The 16,530-nt window shown below is 46.9% G+C and overlaps 1 protein-coding gene across 1 annotated transcript in view; it reads right to left on the reverse strand.

The window, feature by feature from the left end:
• BRINP2 (BMP/retinoic acid inducible neural specific 2) overlaps positions 1-16,530 on the reverse strand; it is a 100,173-nt gene that overhangs the window by 13,672 nt on the left and 69,971 nt on the right. The window contains exons 4-7 of the mRNA XM_081024588.1: positions 14,876-15,066; positions 13,587-13,795; positions 2,831-2,936; positions 31-267 (exon numbers count right to left, since the gene is read on the reverse strand). Coding sequence (XP_080880714.1) covers positions 31-267; positions 2,831-2,936; positions 13,587-13,795; positions 14,876-15,066 — 743 coding nt within the window. The remainder of the gene's footprint in view (positions 1-30; positions 268-2,830; positions 2,937-13,586; positions 13,796-14,875; positions 15,067-16,530) is intronic.

The raw sequence follows: 16,530 nt of genomic DNA on the forward strand, positions 1-16,530 counted from the left end.
GGAGGAACTCTGGGACAAGCGACTGCTCACCTGACTCCTCAAATTGCCTGTTTTGAGTGGCCCAGGAGTCCTGGACCTGCAGCAGGCTGTCCTCCATGGCTTGGATGTCCGTGTCAGGACAGTTGCATTCTGGGAAGGTGGAGCTGCACTTGCACCAACAGTCATTCTCCTTGCAGATGAGCTCCCCCTCAGAGCTGCACGTGATGTAGCTGAGCGCCGCAGCCACAAAGCGCTCCCGCAGGTACTCAGGTAGCAGCACCTGCAAGCCTAGGGAAAGGACTTGTCAGGGAATCACCAAGCAGAGCCTGTTTCCCTCACCCAAGGCTGCAGGAGCCCCAGCAGGGGTTCTTCTGCCTTGGGCATCCTGGGCCCAAGAGTGGCCCCCCCAGGGCCTTATCCCGCTGAGCTGGTTGGGAGAGAGAGTGGCTGCTGCCCCAGTGACAGATGGGGGAGGATCTGAAAATGCAAATGGAAACATCAAAGCCCAAGGCTTAGTTGAACCCCTTAGATCAGCCAAATTGAGAGCGTGCATATCATATGCACGGGCTTATTGGCTACACATCAGCATTTCTAGGATGGAAACAGGAAGATGTTTCAGATAAAAGAAGAGCTTACGGTTCTCATGGGGGAGGAATCAAGCCTTGATGGGCTTTTTGCTTTGCCTCTGATAGCCATCCTGTTTCTAGCTTCCCTGACATCAGCAGCAGGCATCCTAGGATGTTACTGAATGCTCATCCTGCTGGGCCTCCCACCCCAGTCCTGGGTAGGGAGTAGAGGCAGGTGTATGGGAACGTACAGTGGCGTGAATGGCGACTACTTGGTGTGCTTTCCATGTACAATCTCAGGGAGCACTTTGGGTTATGCTGAGGCTCTCGTAGGAGAGGAAATCCAAGCCCAGCGACCTCAGCGACCTGCCCAAGTCACAGTACTAGTGAAGTTGGCTCGATGACAGCCCCTGCCCTTGTCCTATCCAGTCACACTGCATGACTAGAACTGGTTTCCTCATTTCATGTGATTTTCATGTGATTTCATGTGATTTCATGTGATTGAACTCTGGAGGAGGTTTGAAAGTAGGACAGTGATAGACACCCCAAGATCAGTCAGGCCTGGGGAGGTCTGACTGGCCCTCAGCTCTTGTCATTAGCTTCTTGTCATGATCTTGCATAGAATCCACCAAAGCTTCCGGTTTCCCACCCATCTGTAGTGGATATTCGCTTATCAGTAGCAGAATACACTCCTAACTGGCTCCAAGCCACACGGGATGGCTGTTGGAAGCATTTCAAGGGATGAAGGAAGGACAGGCAAGTCTTTGGACACAGGCTGACAGGTTCAAGGTTAAACCTGCAAGAGGCTCCCCTCGTAGGGACATTGTAAGAACCTGTGCCAGGAGAGTGAGCGACATGGGGCCTTCTGGCTATGATGAGCTCCCCTTTCCTCAAATGGCTGCCAGCTCTTTATTTGCACACCCTTGACCTTGTCCTTGGCAGGAAATCAGAGGGCCCATAGTATGTATTCCAGTCTCAAAGTATGTATCACAGACCTCAACGTGTAACTGAGAATTGCAGCAGCCATGGATGTCTGGTGTTCTGGTTTGGGGTTTCCCTCCTACTCTGCACTGCTCCTGAATTTCCCCCCCTGGATGCTGTGCCCTAATGGCAAGCCTCCCCACACACCCTGTCCGCAGGCTTGCTTTCAACGCCCACCCCCTCTACAAGTCCTTTCCTTTCACCTCCCCCGTTATCTCCCTCCTCCTCACCACCACATTTCCCATTGCTATAAAATAAGTGCCTGGAGCAATGTCTGCATGAGTGATGGGCTATAAAATTAAATGGCATAAACTATTCCAAATGAACCACTAGAGATTCTGAACTTCAGTCATCCCTAATTTCCAGACGCAGACCCAGCCCATCCAGGAATGTAGGAGAAGAGGGGTGCTAACTGCATTAGGTGCCTCTAAATCAGGGAGTCTTTTACTCCTCTATACTATCTATTCCTCGATTCCTAAAGCATTTATGGGTTACCTCTGGATCAGGTTGCCTGGAATTTGTAATCGTAGATCCTGGGTGAGGGCTATTGATTTTATAATACCAAGACAATAATATCTTAAGCAGAGTCCAATTCAGTTAGGCCTGAAGAAAAATGAACTCTTCCCGCTGCCAAACAGCTCGGTCAGAATCAGTTTGCACAGCCTTGTCCCGGGGATGCTTGGGGACAGAGAGCAGGACCTGTGTGCCGCCCCTTATCTCCCAGCCTCCTGACCTAGTGTAGTTCCCTTTCCTTTCCTGTTTTCCTGTTTCCTGTTTGATCCCATTCTTCTCAAACTCTCGTCTTGGCTTTGATCGCCCATGGAAGATTGTAGACTAAGGACGGAAAGCAGGGACTGCTCTTAGTGTAACCATTGGTGCCACAGTTTGTGTAGTTCTTAGTTGAGCTAAGAGATGGTGGCCCCGTAACCATTCTGCAAAGGCCAGCTGTTCCCAGTGTGTCCTGAGGATAAAGCAGAGGTTTCTTTGGACAACAAAGTGGGTCACGGAACTAGGTCAAGGCTTATAAGGATGGATGTGCTGTTGCTGTAGGGTCGGGACAGAGTTCTCGGAAGGACTGTGAGGGGGGATTTGGATGTTGAGTGGGGTGAGCAACAGGTCTTAGGTGTCGGGCAAACCATGTTAAAACTTTTCTCCAAAGACGGATGGACAGTTGTTACATGCAAGTCCCAGAACTCTTGGTACTTGTCTTAAGAAGGGCGGAACAAATGGGCCAGGCAGGACTTCCTGCTCTTTGGTGATCCGAGTTTTCCCCCAGGTGTGAAAAGCATCACTGCGCAACTTACCGAGTAACTGCACTCTGTTTTCCGGACTCTGTACCAGGACAGAGCTCACCGAGTCCAGGTTGTCGTAGTTGCTGCAGCCCAGAGGGCCAGTCCTGGTCTCCGTGACCTAGAGAGGGAAGGGCCCAGTGTGGATTTAGGTAACGAGGGGACACTTCCCCTTGGCACGTCCCTTCTCCAGTCATTCCATCTCAGGCCCTGTGTCCTGTCCTTGACTGGCCAAAGAAATGGCATGTGTACCCCCACCCCAAGAGCGTGAAGCCACATTGCTTTCTTGTTCTAAGACCGTGACTATCAGTGGTGTATGGCTGGCAGCAGCAGCTGTACATAGTGGGAGCCTTTCAGGGGGAGCCAAAAAGAATTTGTGTCTGGCAGGAGAAAATCCAACGTAGGCGGAGGGAGCTGGACCTTTAAGCCGGAGCCCCCTCCTTCTCCGCCCCCAGAGGAAGACAGGCGGCCAGATGTGGATGCTGTCAGCCTGCTGCTAGGCCCAGCTGCAGCCACTTGACATGCTGCTTACAGGCTTTGGGGATCCCAAAGATGAAAAGCACTAGAGAAATATGAGTTATGGGTATTATTATTAGTATTAAACATTTAAGTCCCACCTCGGCACTGAGAAGTCCTTAGAGAAAATCAGCCATGGCCTTACTGCATATTTTAATAAGTGTATTAAATATACATAAACTCTTACAGGCATGTAATATTCCCAAACACCATGGAGTCATTTTAAAATATTATAAAGTTGGCCTATCAGTTTGTTCCCTGATGTTTAAAGTATAAGATGAAAAATGGGGAGCTTTACATGCACTGAAATAATTTTGTAATAAGAATGATGGGGACCTGAGGCCCTTACTTCTGCAGATCTCCGAAGGCTTTGCCAACAATCAATCAACCAATCAACGAGTATTTATTGAGCAGTCACTGCTTCAATTCCATACAATTAATCAAACATGCATGGAGTGCCTTTCCCCAAATTCTCTAAGGAAACCCACCCTGATCCCTCTGACCGCCTCCCCCAGCTCCAGACGTCTATGCTCGGCAGCAGGCACAGGGGCTGCAATTTTCCATCCTTTCCTGTGAGTGTTTCATTCATGTCTGGTCCCTTACACACCGAAGGCTCCAAAGAAGTAAGCTCACATTAATTGGGCTCAACAGCCATGAACAGTGTCTGGGACATAGTAGGTACTCAATAAATTGGAGAATGTATGAGTAGTAGGTTTCAGGCTTTGGGGGGGGGGTGTGGAGGGGTAAGTACAAAGATATACACGTTATATACTGTGTCCTCTAGGAGATTACAACCTGTAGGGGAGGCAGGTACATACACACATCCAAGTCAAGCAGAAGCCACGTGTCATGAGCTCTGAGGAAGGCCCAGCTCTAAACCAAGGGAAAGTGGGGATGGAGTAGCAGAGAAGATACCAACTGAGTTAGTCCTTAACTATAAGTAGGAAGTGAACAGGAAGAGAAGGAAGGGACAGGTATTCAGAAAAAAAGAAGGGGCAGCGTGATCTCAAACACATGGGTGTAAAAGTGTGCAAGGGTCTGGCATCCTGTTAGCTCCCGCGATGAGTACCAAAGTCTGAGTGACATCTTTACAGGGGATTCAGTGTACTCAGGCTTAAAAAGTACACATGGAACAGAGTCATCAAGTAAGAGATGGTGTGACACTGACTTAAAATGGGGATAGAAATGGGAGAGATCCTTGTAACTTAAAGTAGTCACAGAAGGCTTCATAGAGGAGGTATGCCATAAATTGGCTTTGAAGGATAAGTAGGGGAGGAGGGAGAGATGGGGGAGAGAACTGGGAGAAAAAAAGTAACTGCAGACAAAGACCAATGGCCAACGATAGACGTAGTACATGAGAATCAGCAAGACGGCCTAAGTGAAAAATTGGACCAAGACCATGCCAGGCCCGGTCTTCTCTACCTGGATGGTCTAGAAATCCCTCCAAGAAGAGCCGTGGCTAAGGACTAGCCCACTTGTTCTGGAAAAGCCTCCCCCTGTTGGAATGGGTGAGCTGAAGGGCAGAAGGGGATGGTAGGTGTGGTATTTGGGAGGCTTGCCTGCCCCCAGCCCCAGGTAAGCTGGCCAGCGCACTGTCAGGGTTCTGTACTAGGTTTTCTATCCACTCACCTGAGTCAGTCACTCAGCAGCATCAGGTCCAGGCAGGGAGGGAGCTGCACACCTTATGTGAAAACAGGACGACTCCCAAAGAGGACAACAGAATACCCCTTCCTGTCCTTTGACTCTCCCTCCCGCCAATCCATCTCCTTCCCACTGCCACCCCTCCACCCCACACACACACCGTGTTAGCCCTCTGGGCTGCCTCTGATACTCTCTTCTGACCTTCACTTTGCTGTTTCCAAGGGTCAGTTCCACAAGAGGACAATCAGTTAGGTGAGTCGTTGAAAGAGTGTGAGTGGCTTCACTTTATTAATCGTAGCACAAGGATAGGCAGGCGGACGAAAGAAAACCCATGATGCCCACGTTCATTTCCTGTTAGAGAGAAGGCTCCAGGCCAGATCTCCACAAGTGAGGAAAGCCCACTGTGGTTTCACTAGATCGTAGTCATTGTGTTCGTTCTGCTCTGTGCCACCGCTGTCCTCCCTTGACAAGTAACAAGTAGGGAGGTGGGAGGAGAGGGGGAGCTGAAGAGGGTCTGCTTGCAGATACTGCCTGAGAGCAGACTTGATAAGCAGAATGGCCTAAGGGCCCCTCCCCCGCACGTGAGGAAAGTCCCAGAGTCTCTGCAGGGTTGGTCCGGAGACCCCTATGCCGTTCTCTGTAGAAAAGGCAGACAGCTCCGGCAGATTATAAAGGGCGCATAGAGGTAATGGAAAGTGCAGTGCACTCAGACGCACACGTTCAAAGCGCCTCTCCGATAAGCTTTCAGAAAGGGAAAATAATTGTGTGCTAATTGGTCTGTTGACGGAGACCAGCCTGCCATCAGAAAGCCCTGATGGATCTCAGGTTCATTAGCACATCCAATTTTCCGTAAATACCAGATCATGCGAACCCTCATTCCAGGGAGCCTGCTCCCCTCCCCCTGCCCTTCACTTTCCCCGCTGCTCATGTCCTGCGTCCTACCTACCGAGGGGCACACCTGCGAAGCTCAGGGCAAGTACAATGGGCTTCTAATCGTGAGCGATAGGGCCGTGGCTGGAAAGCAGGGCTGATGGTGTGTGTGCTTAAATGAGCTGCAAATTGAATCCCAGGCTGCTGCGGTGAGGAATTCCCACAGGTCATTTTACGGATGCTCTGTGAGCAGCACTCCCCTTGCCTTCCAGGGATCCACGTGAACTTTTATGAGGGCCCTTTTCCGTCCTCTCAGAAGCATCTCCTGCCCTCCCCACCAAGTTCTTCCTCAGCCTTCGGTTATATAGAGGGTGTGCTACAACTAGGGACCAGGCCCCCTCTCCCTTTATGGCTCTGACCCCTTCCTGGGAATGATGGACAGGATGGATATGGAACCAGCCCTTTCCAGTTTGCAAAGTGTTTTCATGTGAACTCTCTCTTTTGGTGGCACCCCCATCCTATGGTCATATTCACAATATCACATGGTGATATTCACAATATTTATCAGCAGGACAGGAGTGGGCTCACTAATCAGAAAAAGTGCCAAAGCAGGGTTCTGGAAGCTTCCCAAGGTGCATTAGCCCTTTGGTTACTGTCAAGAAGGGTTTGGGAGTTCCAGGGGAAGGATAAGGTGGTTAGGGTAGCACACGGGTGGTTCAGGTGAAGACTGTTTACCAGCTGATATGGAAGTGTTTTAATGTTTTAATAACAGAAGCCGTATCAGCTGAATGTAAGCCTTGGGTACAGGTAAGCCAAATGGTTGGTAACTTCATGTTAAAGAGTTCAATGACTTGTCAAGGTCATAGGAATAGCAAGCATCAAGGCTGAAACCCAATCCCAGATCTTCTCACTTGAGTTAAGTCTGTTTCTCACTAAACCATGTAGCCTGTCTTCACCTATCAAGCATTTTATTGAGTGTCTCGCCGTGTGCCAGACACTGACCCCAAATTGCACGCATGCTGCCAAGGCCCTCCTACTCTAAGCCCTCCTGCCGTGATGGGCGTGAGGAGACAGAGATGGGCATATGAACAGCTGCGGTGTAATGTGACAAATCCAGTACGAGAAGTGGGCGCTGATCAGGGCAAACCTTGCGACAGACAGGCTCTCAGAGGAATGTGTTGGATAAACAAAAGAGGGATGGGAGCCCCTTTCTCTGGGTTAGTGAAAAGCAGTTGCGAGCAAAGGGTAAAAAGTAAGAGCGCACCTGCTTAGGGAAATAAGGAACAGGCTGACACGAGGAGGGCTTTTCCTTCAGCAAAGCTGAGCAGATCTGCGGAGTTCCTCGCCCAACTCGCTTCCACCTAGGTAAGGACAGTGCTGGAAACCAGCTCAAGTACGCGAAGGTATGTCAGTGAGGGAAGTTGGTGGTAGGTGCTCCAGCACCGGCAAGAGTGTTAGCTAGAAAGGATGTCCTCCGGCCTGTTGGCCCTGGCTGTGCAGATCTGTAAACGCTGAGTGTGTAGAGCAAAGAGATGGTCTCTGGGGGAGCACTTTCCCTGTCGGGACGGAATGGGCAGGCCAACGCCATCAAGTGAGCAGAGCCAGGGGATGGCATGCCATCTCTGACTTTGCTCCTTAGTGGAGCGTTGTGTCCTTGGACAGGTCACGCCGGTCTCTAGACCTCACTAAGTTATATAGAGATGAAAACTTGGAGGAGTGGAGGTGAGAGAAAACACTAAACGCCGCTGGTTTTTTCATGGTTCTCTGGATGACTTTCATTGTGTTCCTGAAACTCTAGGTCACTCAGCCCAGTGGGAGCTGAATAGTCATTTCACGTTCCAGGTGTGCTTGGAGGAATTCTGAAAGGAGGCTTCCAAGGATGGTGGTCGCTCTTTTGAGGAAATGCACAGTGGTGCTAGTTCTGAAAAAGTGCATCCACGGGCACTAGAATAGGTGTGGCTTAGGATACCTGCCCACCTCTTACTCTACGACCCATAGACTTTACAAAACAGGTGGTTCCAGTAAGCCATGGTTGAGAATATGCAGCCCCTACACTTTGTAGGGACTAGGGTGGACTCTGAATTTTAAATTCCAAAGGGTGATTGTGGGACACGTACAAGATGCAAAATAAATCATTATCAAGCACCAGGAACTGAGGATTGAACAAGAGAGTGGCGCCTGCCCTGATGGCATTGGCTGAGAGAGAAAATAGAAAGATAATGTTCAGTCAGGGCCAGAGGTTGGTCGTGAGCAAGGCATAGCTACGTATAAGGTGAAGTCATTGGTATACAGAAAAGGCTGGAATAAAGAGAGGCAAGAACTGGGACAGAGATGCAGGTAGATGAAGCAGGGGAAAATGAAAAAGCAGAGACATGTGTTGCAACAAGAAACAGAGAGAACAATCTGGGAGCATTACTGTTTTTTTTTTTTTTAAGTCCCCTGTGTCTGGATAGGATTTAGTGTCTTCTCCTTGGAGATCTGTAATATTCTTCACCTAAGTCCTCTTAGTAAACCATTTTTATACTCAGGCTACCTTGAGTAGATTTGTTTCTTCCAACTAAGCATGCTTATATTTCAATGCACACACATTGAGAAAAGCCTAACTCATGTGGAAAATGAGGTCAGTGACTTCACTCATTCACTCATGAATTCACTCAACAACGTTTATTCGATACCCATAATGTGGCAAGCTCTGTCCTCTTATTGGGAGCCAAAGATGAATAAGACCCAATCCCTCCCACAGGATCTCAGAGGCCATCATGTTAGCTAGGAATTATAGTTCAACTGATAAGCCCTATAAAAGAGATACGGGCTTGAAACATAGAAGAGGGGCATTTAACTAACTTGGGAGTCAGGAAAGGCTTCATAAAAGTTACCTTTTTGAGCTGAGCAAAGAAGGGTGAGGAAGAGTCACTCAGGTGAAAAACTAGCATTGCAAACAAAACAAACAACAGGTGACAAGGAAGGGAGACATAAGAGCATGGTATATTTGAATAAAGACTAGGTAGTTAGATAGGACTGGGCTGTATAACATAAATGGTAAGTGAAGGGTTGAGGGGGAAAATGGGTCTGGAAGAGTGTAAAAGGATTGTTTGGAGATAAAACTAAAAAGACAGCAAGAGTAGATCTTCACTGGCCTTACAGTTTTCTTAAGAAGAAGAGGAATTATCCGTTTTCAATCTCCAACTGTCCTGTAGCTCATGCTTTCCATATATTTCCTTTTTGGATTTTCACAGAAATCCTTCAAGGTAGAAATTATTCTAATCAACATTTTTTGGAAGAGCAAACTGAGGTTCAGAGAAGCTTGGTAACTTGTTCACTGCTACTGCAGTGAGCAGTAGCAGAGCTCAGACTCTTGGATTTGAGCCTCTGGTCACTCTGCCACCCTGGCTGGGGTACAGTGGCTTGGGCTTTGTTCCATATGCAGTTAGGAGCCATTAAAGGAATTTAAGCAAGGAAATGACATGATATGACGATTTACACTCACGCAAGCAGCACATAGAGGGAGAAGAGCTGAGAATGGAGGCAGGAAGACTAGTTAAAAGATAATACGAGAAGATCAGGTAGGAGTTGAAGAGTCCTGAATTATAGGAATGGTAGTGGGCGTGAAGAGCAGGCAAGGGCAAACTGAAGACACGTAAGGGAATAATTCTAGTGATGGATGAAGGAATCTGTAGTAAAGAGGGAAATGAGGCCATGAGGGGTGATAGAAAGTGAAAACTTGGTCAGGTCAGAGGATGAGAAGGAATATGAATGGAATTTTGAGTTGTTGACCCAAGCCTACCTTGCATTTCTAGATAAGACCATTTCTTTTCCAACTGTAACACAGCCCACTACAAGACTGAAGGGGGAGAAGGGCTCCACAGAGTTCTGTCTTCTCGGTAAAACACACCCCATGCTACTAACAGTTCTATTTCATTATTTTAAGCTGCCTAAGCTACCGGCCTTCCAAAAGTACTGTAAATCTCTGTCAACTTTGGTCATTGTCCTGTCTCAGACTCTCACTCCAGACACTGTCCGTTCCTAATCTGACGCCTTTCCTTCAGTTAACTTCCATCGTGCTCTCTTCATCCATCCTCGGCAAGATCTCCTACCTCTTCAATCTCTTCTCATGAGTCCTCTTCCTCTTTTTGCACCATCCATGGCCTAACAGACCCCGAGGCCATGGTTTCCGGGCAGTCTTCTGTGGTAGTGGCTGTCTGCTTTCCCACACCTCACACTCCTGGGTGTGGAAGTGACATGGATCTGCCATGTGACATCCTGAAATGATTTCTCCTCCGTCTTGAAACCATCTCTGGCTCCTTTGAAGCCAGAACCATCGGGAGTCTGTCACCCATTCCTCCTGGTTGCCGTCTATTCTTTCTGTTACTTCCCCTCACTCATTGAGAATGTTCAATAGCAAGCTTGCTTCCCACCACCTTTCTCACCACCCCCAGGTCTGTGCTATTCCTGTTGCCTTCAGCACCCAGGTAGACGATCCTTTAATCCCCTGGCCTCCTCATCTTGTCTTCCAAGCCTGTCTTCGCCACCCACACCCATGGCCATGCCCCAGAACCTGACTCCTTTGGTCGCTACACTCCTTCTATTACATATTCTCAATATGACGTATCACGGACTTCCACCTCCTCTAGTCTCTTCCCTCTAAAAAGTCAGCAAACCTACTTAATGTCAACAGTAATTGTAAAGCAAATAAAAAAAGAACAAAACTTCTTAGACTTCCGATCTTTTGACCTGACTGACTTTTCACTTTCTATTTTTTCTTAATGCTCTCAAATCCCTTGGTCCATCACTGTAATCATTCCTTTCTCTATACTATCAGCTCCCTGGCCTCTTTTTTCTTTCATCTTGTATACACACACACACACACACACACACACACACACACACACCTTGGTTAAATCCAACTCTTCATCTATTCCATGCCTGGCTGAACATGACGTTCTGAATGTAGCTGATAAACTCACAACTCTGCTGACTGATCCCAGGTTACAGTTACGACCATGAGTCTCACAGGGGCATTCAGTGCTGCCCAACAACCCACCATGTTTATCTAGTCCCCTGATGTGCCTAACTCCTACTTTCTGAAAAGACCATTTCATGTGTGCTTTTTCTCAACAAGCCCTCTTCCTTTTAGCTAGGAGCTTTGCTTCTTGTTTCATGGAGAAAATAGAATCAATCAGAACATAACCCCTGCACCCCCCCCCCACATCTGTCTACCATCCCATGGCATTAGTCCTTCTGTACTGCACGCTGTCTCCTGTACAAAGGGCGCAGTGTTTCTGCTCCTGTGTAAGACCTACCCCTCCACCGTGCATGGAATGTCCGCTTCTCTCATCCACTCAGTGACTTCTGCCGTTATCTCCTGTCTCTCCTGTACCATCAATTTCTCCATTCTACTGAATCATTTCAATGAACACGCCAACATTCTGGAATATGTCTCATCTGAGAAACAAAAACACCACCTCCCTTGACCCTCCATCAGTCTCCAGCTATCGCCCATTTTCCTGTTTGCCTTTACAGCAAAATGCTAAAGCATTTCTGATCCCTCCCTTTGCTCTCTCTCTCTCGAACCTTCTCCACTCAGCCTTTCGTATCCTTCATACCACTGAAACTATTCTGTCTAGGTTACTAGTTGCCTCTTGTTGCCAAATTGAAGGTCAATTCTCAATCTAACGGCTCAACAGCATTTAGTCCAATTGCCTGCTCCTTTGTGACACTTTCTTCACATGCTTTGTGACCTGAATTTGGTTCTTTTCAGACCTTTATGCTCTGTCTCAGCCACCTCTGTAAGTCCTCCTCCTCTTCTTTGCGTCTGAATATTGATGTACTTCACAGCTCAGCCTGAGGGCCACTTTACCAGCCATGTTCGAGTGACCTCATCTCATCCTTTCCCATAGTTTTAAATACCGACTATGCATGTGTCTATACTTGTATGCCAAATGTGTATCTCCAATCGTGACCTTTCTCTTGAAATCCTGGTGTTTATATCCAACTGCCTGTTAGATATCTCTACTTGGATGGCTAATAGAAATGTCAAGTTCAATGTGTCGAAAACCAAACTCTGGATTTACTCCTTTCAGATCTGCACCTCCTCCCAATGTTATCCTTCTTAGTTGTGAATGGAGTCATTGTTCATCCGGTTGCTCAGGCCGAAAATCTGGCTGCTTGTTAATCTTGACTCCTTTCTTCCAATTCATTAGCTAATTCTGTAGGCTCTATCATCAAATTATATTCAGAATCTGCCAACTTCTCACGACCCCTACAGCTAGCTTTGTCCAAGCAAGCCACCATTGTTTTCCTCCTTGACCACTGCAATAGTCACTGAAGCCTTTATGCTCTGGCCCCTGTAAGCTCTGTAGCCTCCTCTCCCACTTTGCCCCTCTTTTGACTCCACTCCCTCTACACTGCATGGTGTTCCTGGATCATGCCAAGCACACTTCCACTTTAGGCCAATTGCCTTTTCTCTTCCCTCCGTCTAGAATGCTCTCCTTCAAATACCTATGTGGCTCACTCCCTCACTTCATTCAGATCTCTGCTTAAATGACATTCCTTCAGATAGGTCTTTGCTAAAGTACCGTGTCTCCATCACTCTCTGTCCTTCTCCCTGGCTTCATTTCTTCATACCATTAATCCCACCGGACATCACATGTTTATTTAATTACGTCTCCACCACTAGAATTTAAGCTTCTTGAGGTCAGGGATTTCATATGTTTCATTCACATTTGGATTCTCAGTACCCAGAACAATGCCTGACACATAACAGGTGTTCAGTAAATATTTATTCACTAATGATTGAATGAACAGAGCTTCCTTGTGAATTTTGGGTAGGATACAAGCAGGATATAAGACAACATTGACCTCTACTTACCACCTTTACTATATATTGAGAATTCTAAAACTCCAGCATGCTCAAGTATTTTGACTAGTCTTCTCTTTTCTAAAACAATATGAACTTTCCTAGAAATCCAGATGTAAGTAGAGAAGTTGGAATGGAGGTTGTGGTTATTAAACTTACAGTAATACTGATCTTTTTCAAACAAAAGAGACCCTATCACTCCTCCGCGTAAATCTCTGTGGTTGTGATTCACTGCACTTGGACTTGCTTTAAAAGTCTTTATCATGGCCACATAATCTGGCTCCGGTGTATTTCTGCACCTCGCCTTTCTCCTGCACCTCACTGTAGTGCCAGCAGTCTTCTCTGTATTCCCCCGAGGCACCACGCTGCTTCCTACCTCAGGGCCTTAGCACTTGCTAATTCCTCTGCCTGACCACTTTACACACAAAGTTGCCTTCTTTTCATTCAGAACTCAGCCTCAAAGGTCAAAACCCAAAGTGCCCCCTCCCCCCCCACTAGTATGGCTATTAGCAGCTCCCTTCTTTCATCCCAGGAAATCTGTTTCTTATGACTCTGTCCTTCCCTTATATCATGATCCGAAGTTATTTTGTTGATATTTCCTTGTTTATTATGTTTATCCTCCACTAAAATGTAACCTCTGGAAAGTAGGGACCTTGTCCACCTTTCCCTTAGCCCCTCAGCTGGAGCCAGCCCTGGAACAGATGCTACATGAATATTTGCTGCAGAATGAAGGCCTAGACCATGTTTTCGGCTGGTTGTGCTTTCGTCGGAAAGCTTCCTTCCCACCTCAGTCAGTTGGGCCTGGCCGACTTGGAGCTATTTATGACTCTGGCCACCCCCTTGGTTTCTCGCTGCCTGTCCCCCCGCCCCCGCCTCTCAGGCCATTACCTTGATGGCCCCTGTGGCTATCTGGATATGGTGCAGCCGTCGCAGTGTACTCTCTCTGTCGATGAAGTAGGAGGCCGCCAGCTGATGCAGGGTCTCCAGGGACACGGCAGAGCTGTTCCCACTGCCCCCGACGATTGGGGCACTTCCTGCTGTCTCTGTCTTTCGGCTCAGTTTCCGCTTGTCCACAAAAATGGTCAGGGACTCTTCTCCTATAGTGAACAATGCGTGTTCATTGGTGAGGCTTTCTGCTCCCTAATCCCCTCTCAGTGAGAATATGAAACTCTTGGGGAGGATAGATGGAACTAAGGAGCCCATTCCTCCTGCTGACAACCTCTTCCCCACCACTTACCATCTTTGGAACAATCCCATCAGACTGCCACAGAATAACAGGTGTCACTGCCTGAGAGCCCTCCTCCCATTTCTTAATTCTATAAGCCTTCCCAAAGGTCATCCCCCTCCCATCTAGCTTATCCATTTAACATCCTCTATTGACCTCTATCTCAGACAGTCTTCCTCCATGGGGGAGATAAAATTCTTCCTCTCAAGTTGTTTACGAGTAGTTGCATGGCTATGTCTGCTCCCTCCGAAAGGGCAAACGCTTTGAAGCTCAACCTTCCCCCTCCCCATCAAACACTCAACACCTACCACATGCTGGCAGCTGGCCTGTACCTTGCAGAGCTCCTTTTTTGTCCATCAAACAGTGAGCTAAATGTTGTACTAAATCCTGCTATCTCCTTCCCAGGGCAAAGAGAACTCTACCTCTTCAGAGCTTCTGACTCTGCCCTGGGTCTTAGCTATGGGTTGCACCATCCTCACCCCCACCCTCTCCGCCACCCAGCCCAGTATCATTGGAATTGGTTTGTCTGGTTACCAGTCTTTATAAAGGGGAAGCAGGAGGCAGGGACTCCACAGGCATTTACTTCTTTGCCCATGGATTTGACAACTGGAAGCATAGCAAATACTGGGATGTGGAGAAGCCTTGGGGTTAAGTGGCTCAGTCAAAAGAAAAGTGGCAGCATCCCCACTGGCGAGTGTTTAGCAGGGGTCTGTCTGTCCCCCAAGCTCCTTATCCTACACCCCCTCCTCGGAAGGATTCTTAGAAGCACACAGCAATGTGTTGGAGTGAATTTGGATGTCAAGACACTAGACTGTTCTCAAAAGCACGAGCAAGAAAACATTTCTCCGGCAATAACAAAAGACCCGGGAAGACTGGGAAGCTGTACTCAGTGGGTCGTAAAGCTATTTGTCGTGATCTGGCCACTGATTCATAGAAACACGATGTGGCTTACCTCCAAGGGTGGCAGAAAGTAGGAAATGAGTGCCGTACTTTTTGATCAGGTTTTCGGTAACCTGTTGCAGGTTGGGTCTCCTCCCCAGGAGGCGGATATTCCGGATAAACTCTGGGGCAAGGGGCAATGGCAAACTGAAGAAGTCCTTCCTTTCCAGAGCCAAGTTGTTCACTTTCCAACGTGCAAACTCCCTGGAGGAAAAATCAAAGGGTAAGGAAAAGCTTGTTGTATTTTGGAACAAGAGGCACAAAGTCTGAAGGAAGTCATGTTCTTCCTCCACTGGTGTCTGCTCATCTCCTCTCAGCCCACATCTCTTCGGATGAAGGCACCCGCTGCCTGAAAGAGGCCCTCTGGCCTCTCATTTCCAGGCTGTGAGAAAGCCCTGTCTCAGCTGACCTCCGTCATCACTCACGCCCACCCAGCTTTCTCACTGGAGAGGAGCTACTCAGCTCAGGCAGTCCTGGTAGTAGTGTAGAAGGTTAAACAAACAAACAATGAAAACATTGGAACCGTGGTTTGCAGAGATACAATCTAGGAACAGTTGCCACAGAGTGGATGAATCTCATCACCTGTCACGGCCTGAATTACCCACTTATAAAATCAGGAGGTTGGTCTAGAACAACAGTTCTCAAACTTTGTGGTCTCAGGACTCTTCACACTCTTAAAAAATGATTAAATCCTCCGTAGTTATGTGGCTTATATCTATTGATAATTGCCATTTTAGAAATGAAAACTGAGAAAATTTAAATGTATCATTTTGTTTAAAGATAACATCAGTAAATCCATTGCATATAACACAAATAACATACTTTTGTGACATCAACTGTATGTTCTGAAACAAAACAAATTTACCAAGAAGAGTGGCATCACTTCCCATTTTTGTAAATCTCTTTAATATCTGGTTTAGCAGGAGAGAGCTGCATTCTCCTGTGTGCTTCTGCATTCAATCTGTTACGGTCATTGTAAATATTCTTCTTTGGGGCCATACTAAACTCAACAAATGTAGTTTCTTAAAGGTTAGTTAGAGTCTAGCATCTGAAATCATATTCGATGAACTTTTCATACACTGTTACTTTAAAACGCAGTGTTCTGTATTGTGCTTTAAATAGATCTTTTCCCATCATGATTTTGTAACATCATGCATTGGTCATCTGGAAAATATGTGATCACTGAATTATTCAGATAGTCCACATTTTGACACTTTCCCTGTACATAAAATCACAATGTCATGTTCATTAATAGCATCACCAATCTCATCAGAAAAGTCTTTAAATATTGGAAAGCTGTCAAGCTCATGATAACAAGTATGAATTTTCCCAAATTCTAATTTTTGTTTGAAAGCTTAAATTTTTATCAGTGGTAACAATATTGTCAGTTGTTTTCATTGAATAGGCAGGCTCGCTTCATTATTTTTCCCTTTTGATAAAATGTCTGCCAAACACAAAAGTCTGAATAATCATAGTTTGTCTGTTGGTTGTTCAAGAAAAAAATTAGTTCCATGAAAAAAAGTGGCTAGCTCAGCTCACAACTCAATCACAAAAGTATTTTTCCCTCAGAAAAATCATCATTCTTTAGTAGGCTCAGGCCTGCTTTATGTGTACTTCCCACTTTATCACATAATATTAAAAACAACAACAACATACACTCAAGGGTCA

This window comes from Rhinolophus hipposideros, assembly GCF_964194185.1.
Source record: "Rhinolophus hipposideros genome assembly, chromosome: 19".
Taxonomy (NCBI): Eukaryota; Metazoa; Chordata; class Mammalia; order Chiroptera; family Rhinolophidae; genus Rhinolophus; species Rhinolophus hipposideros.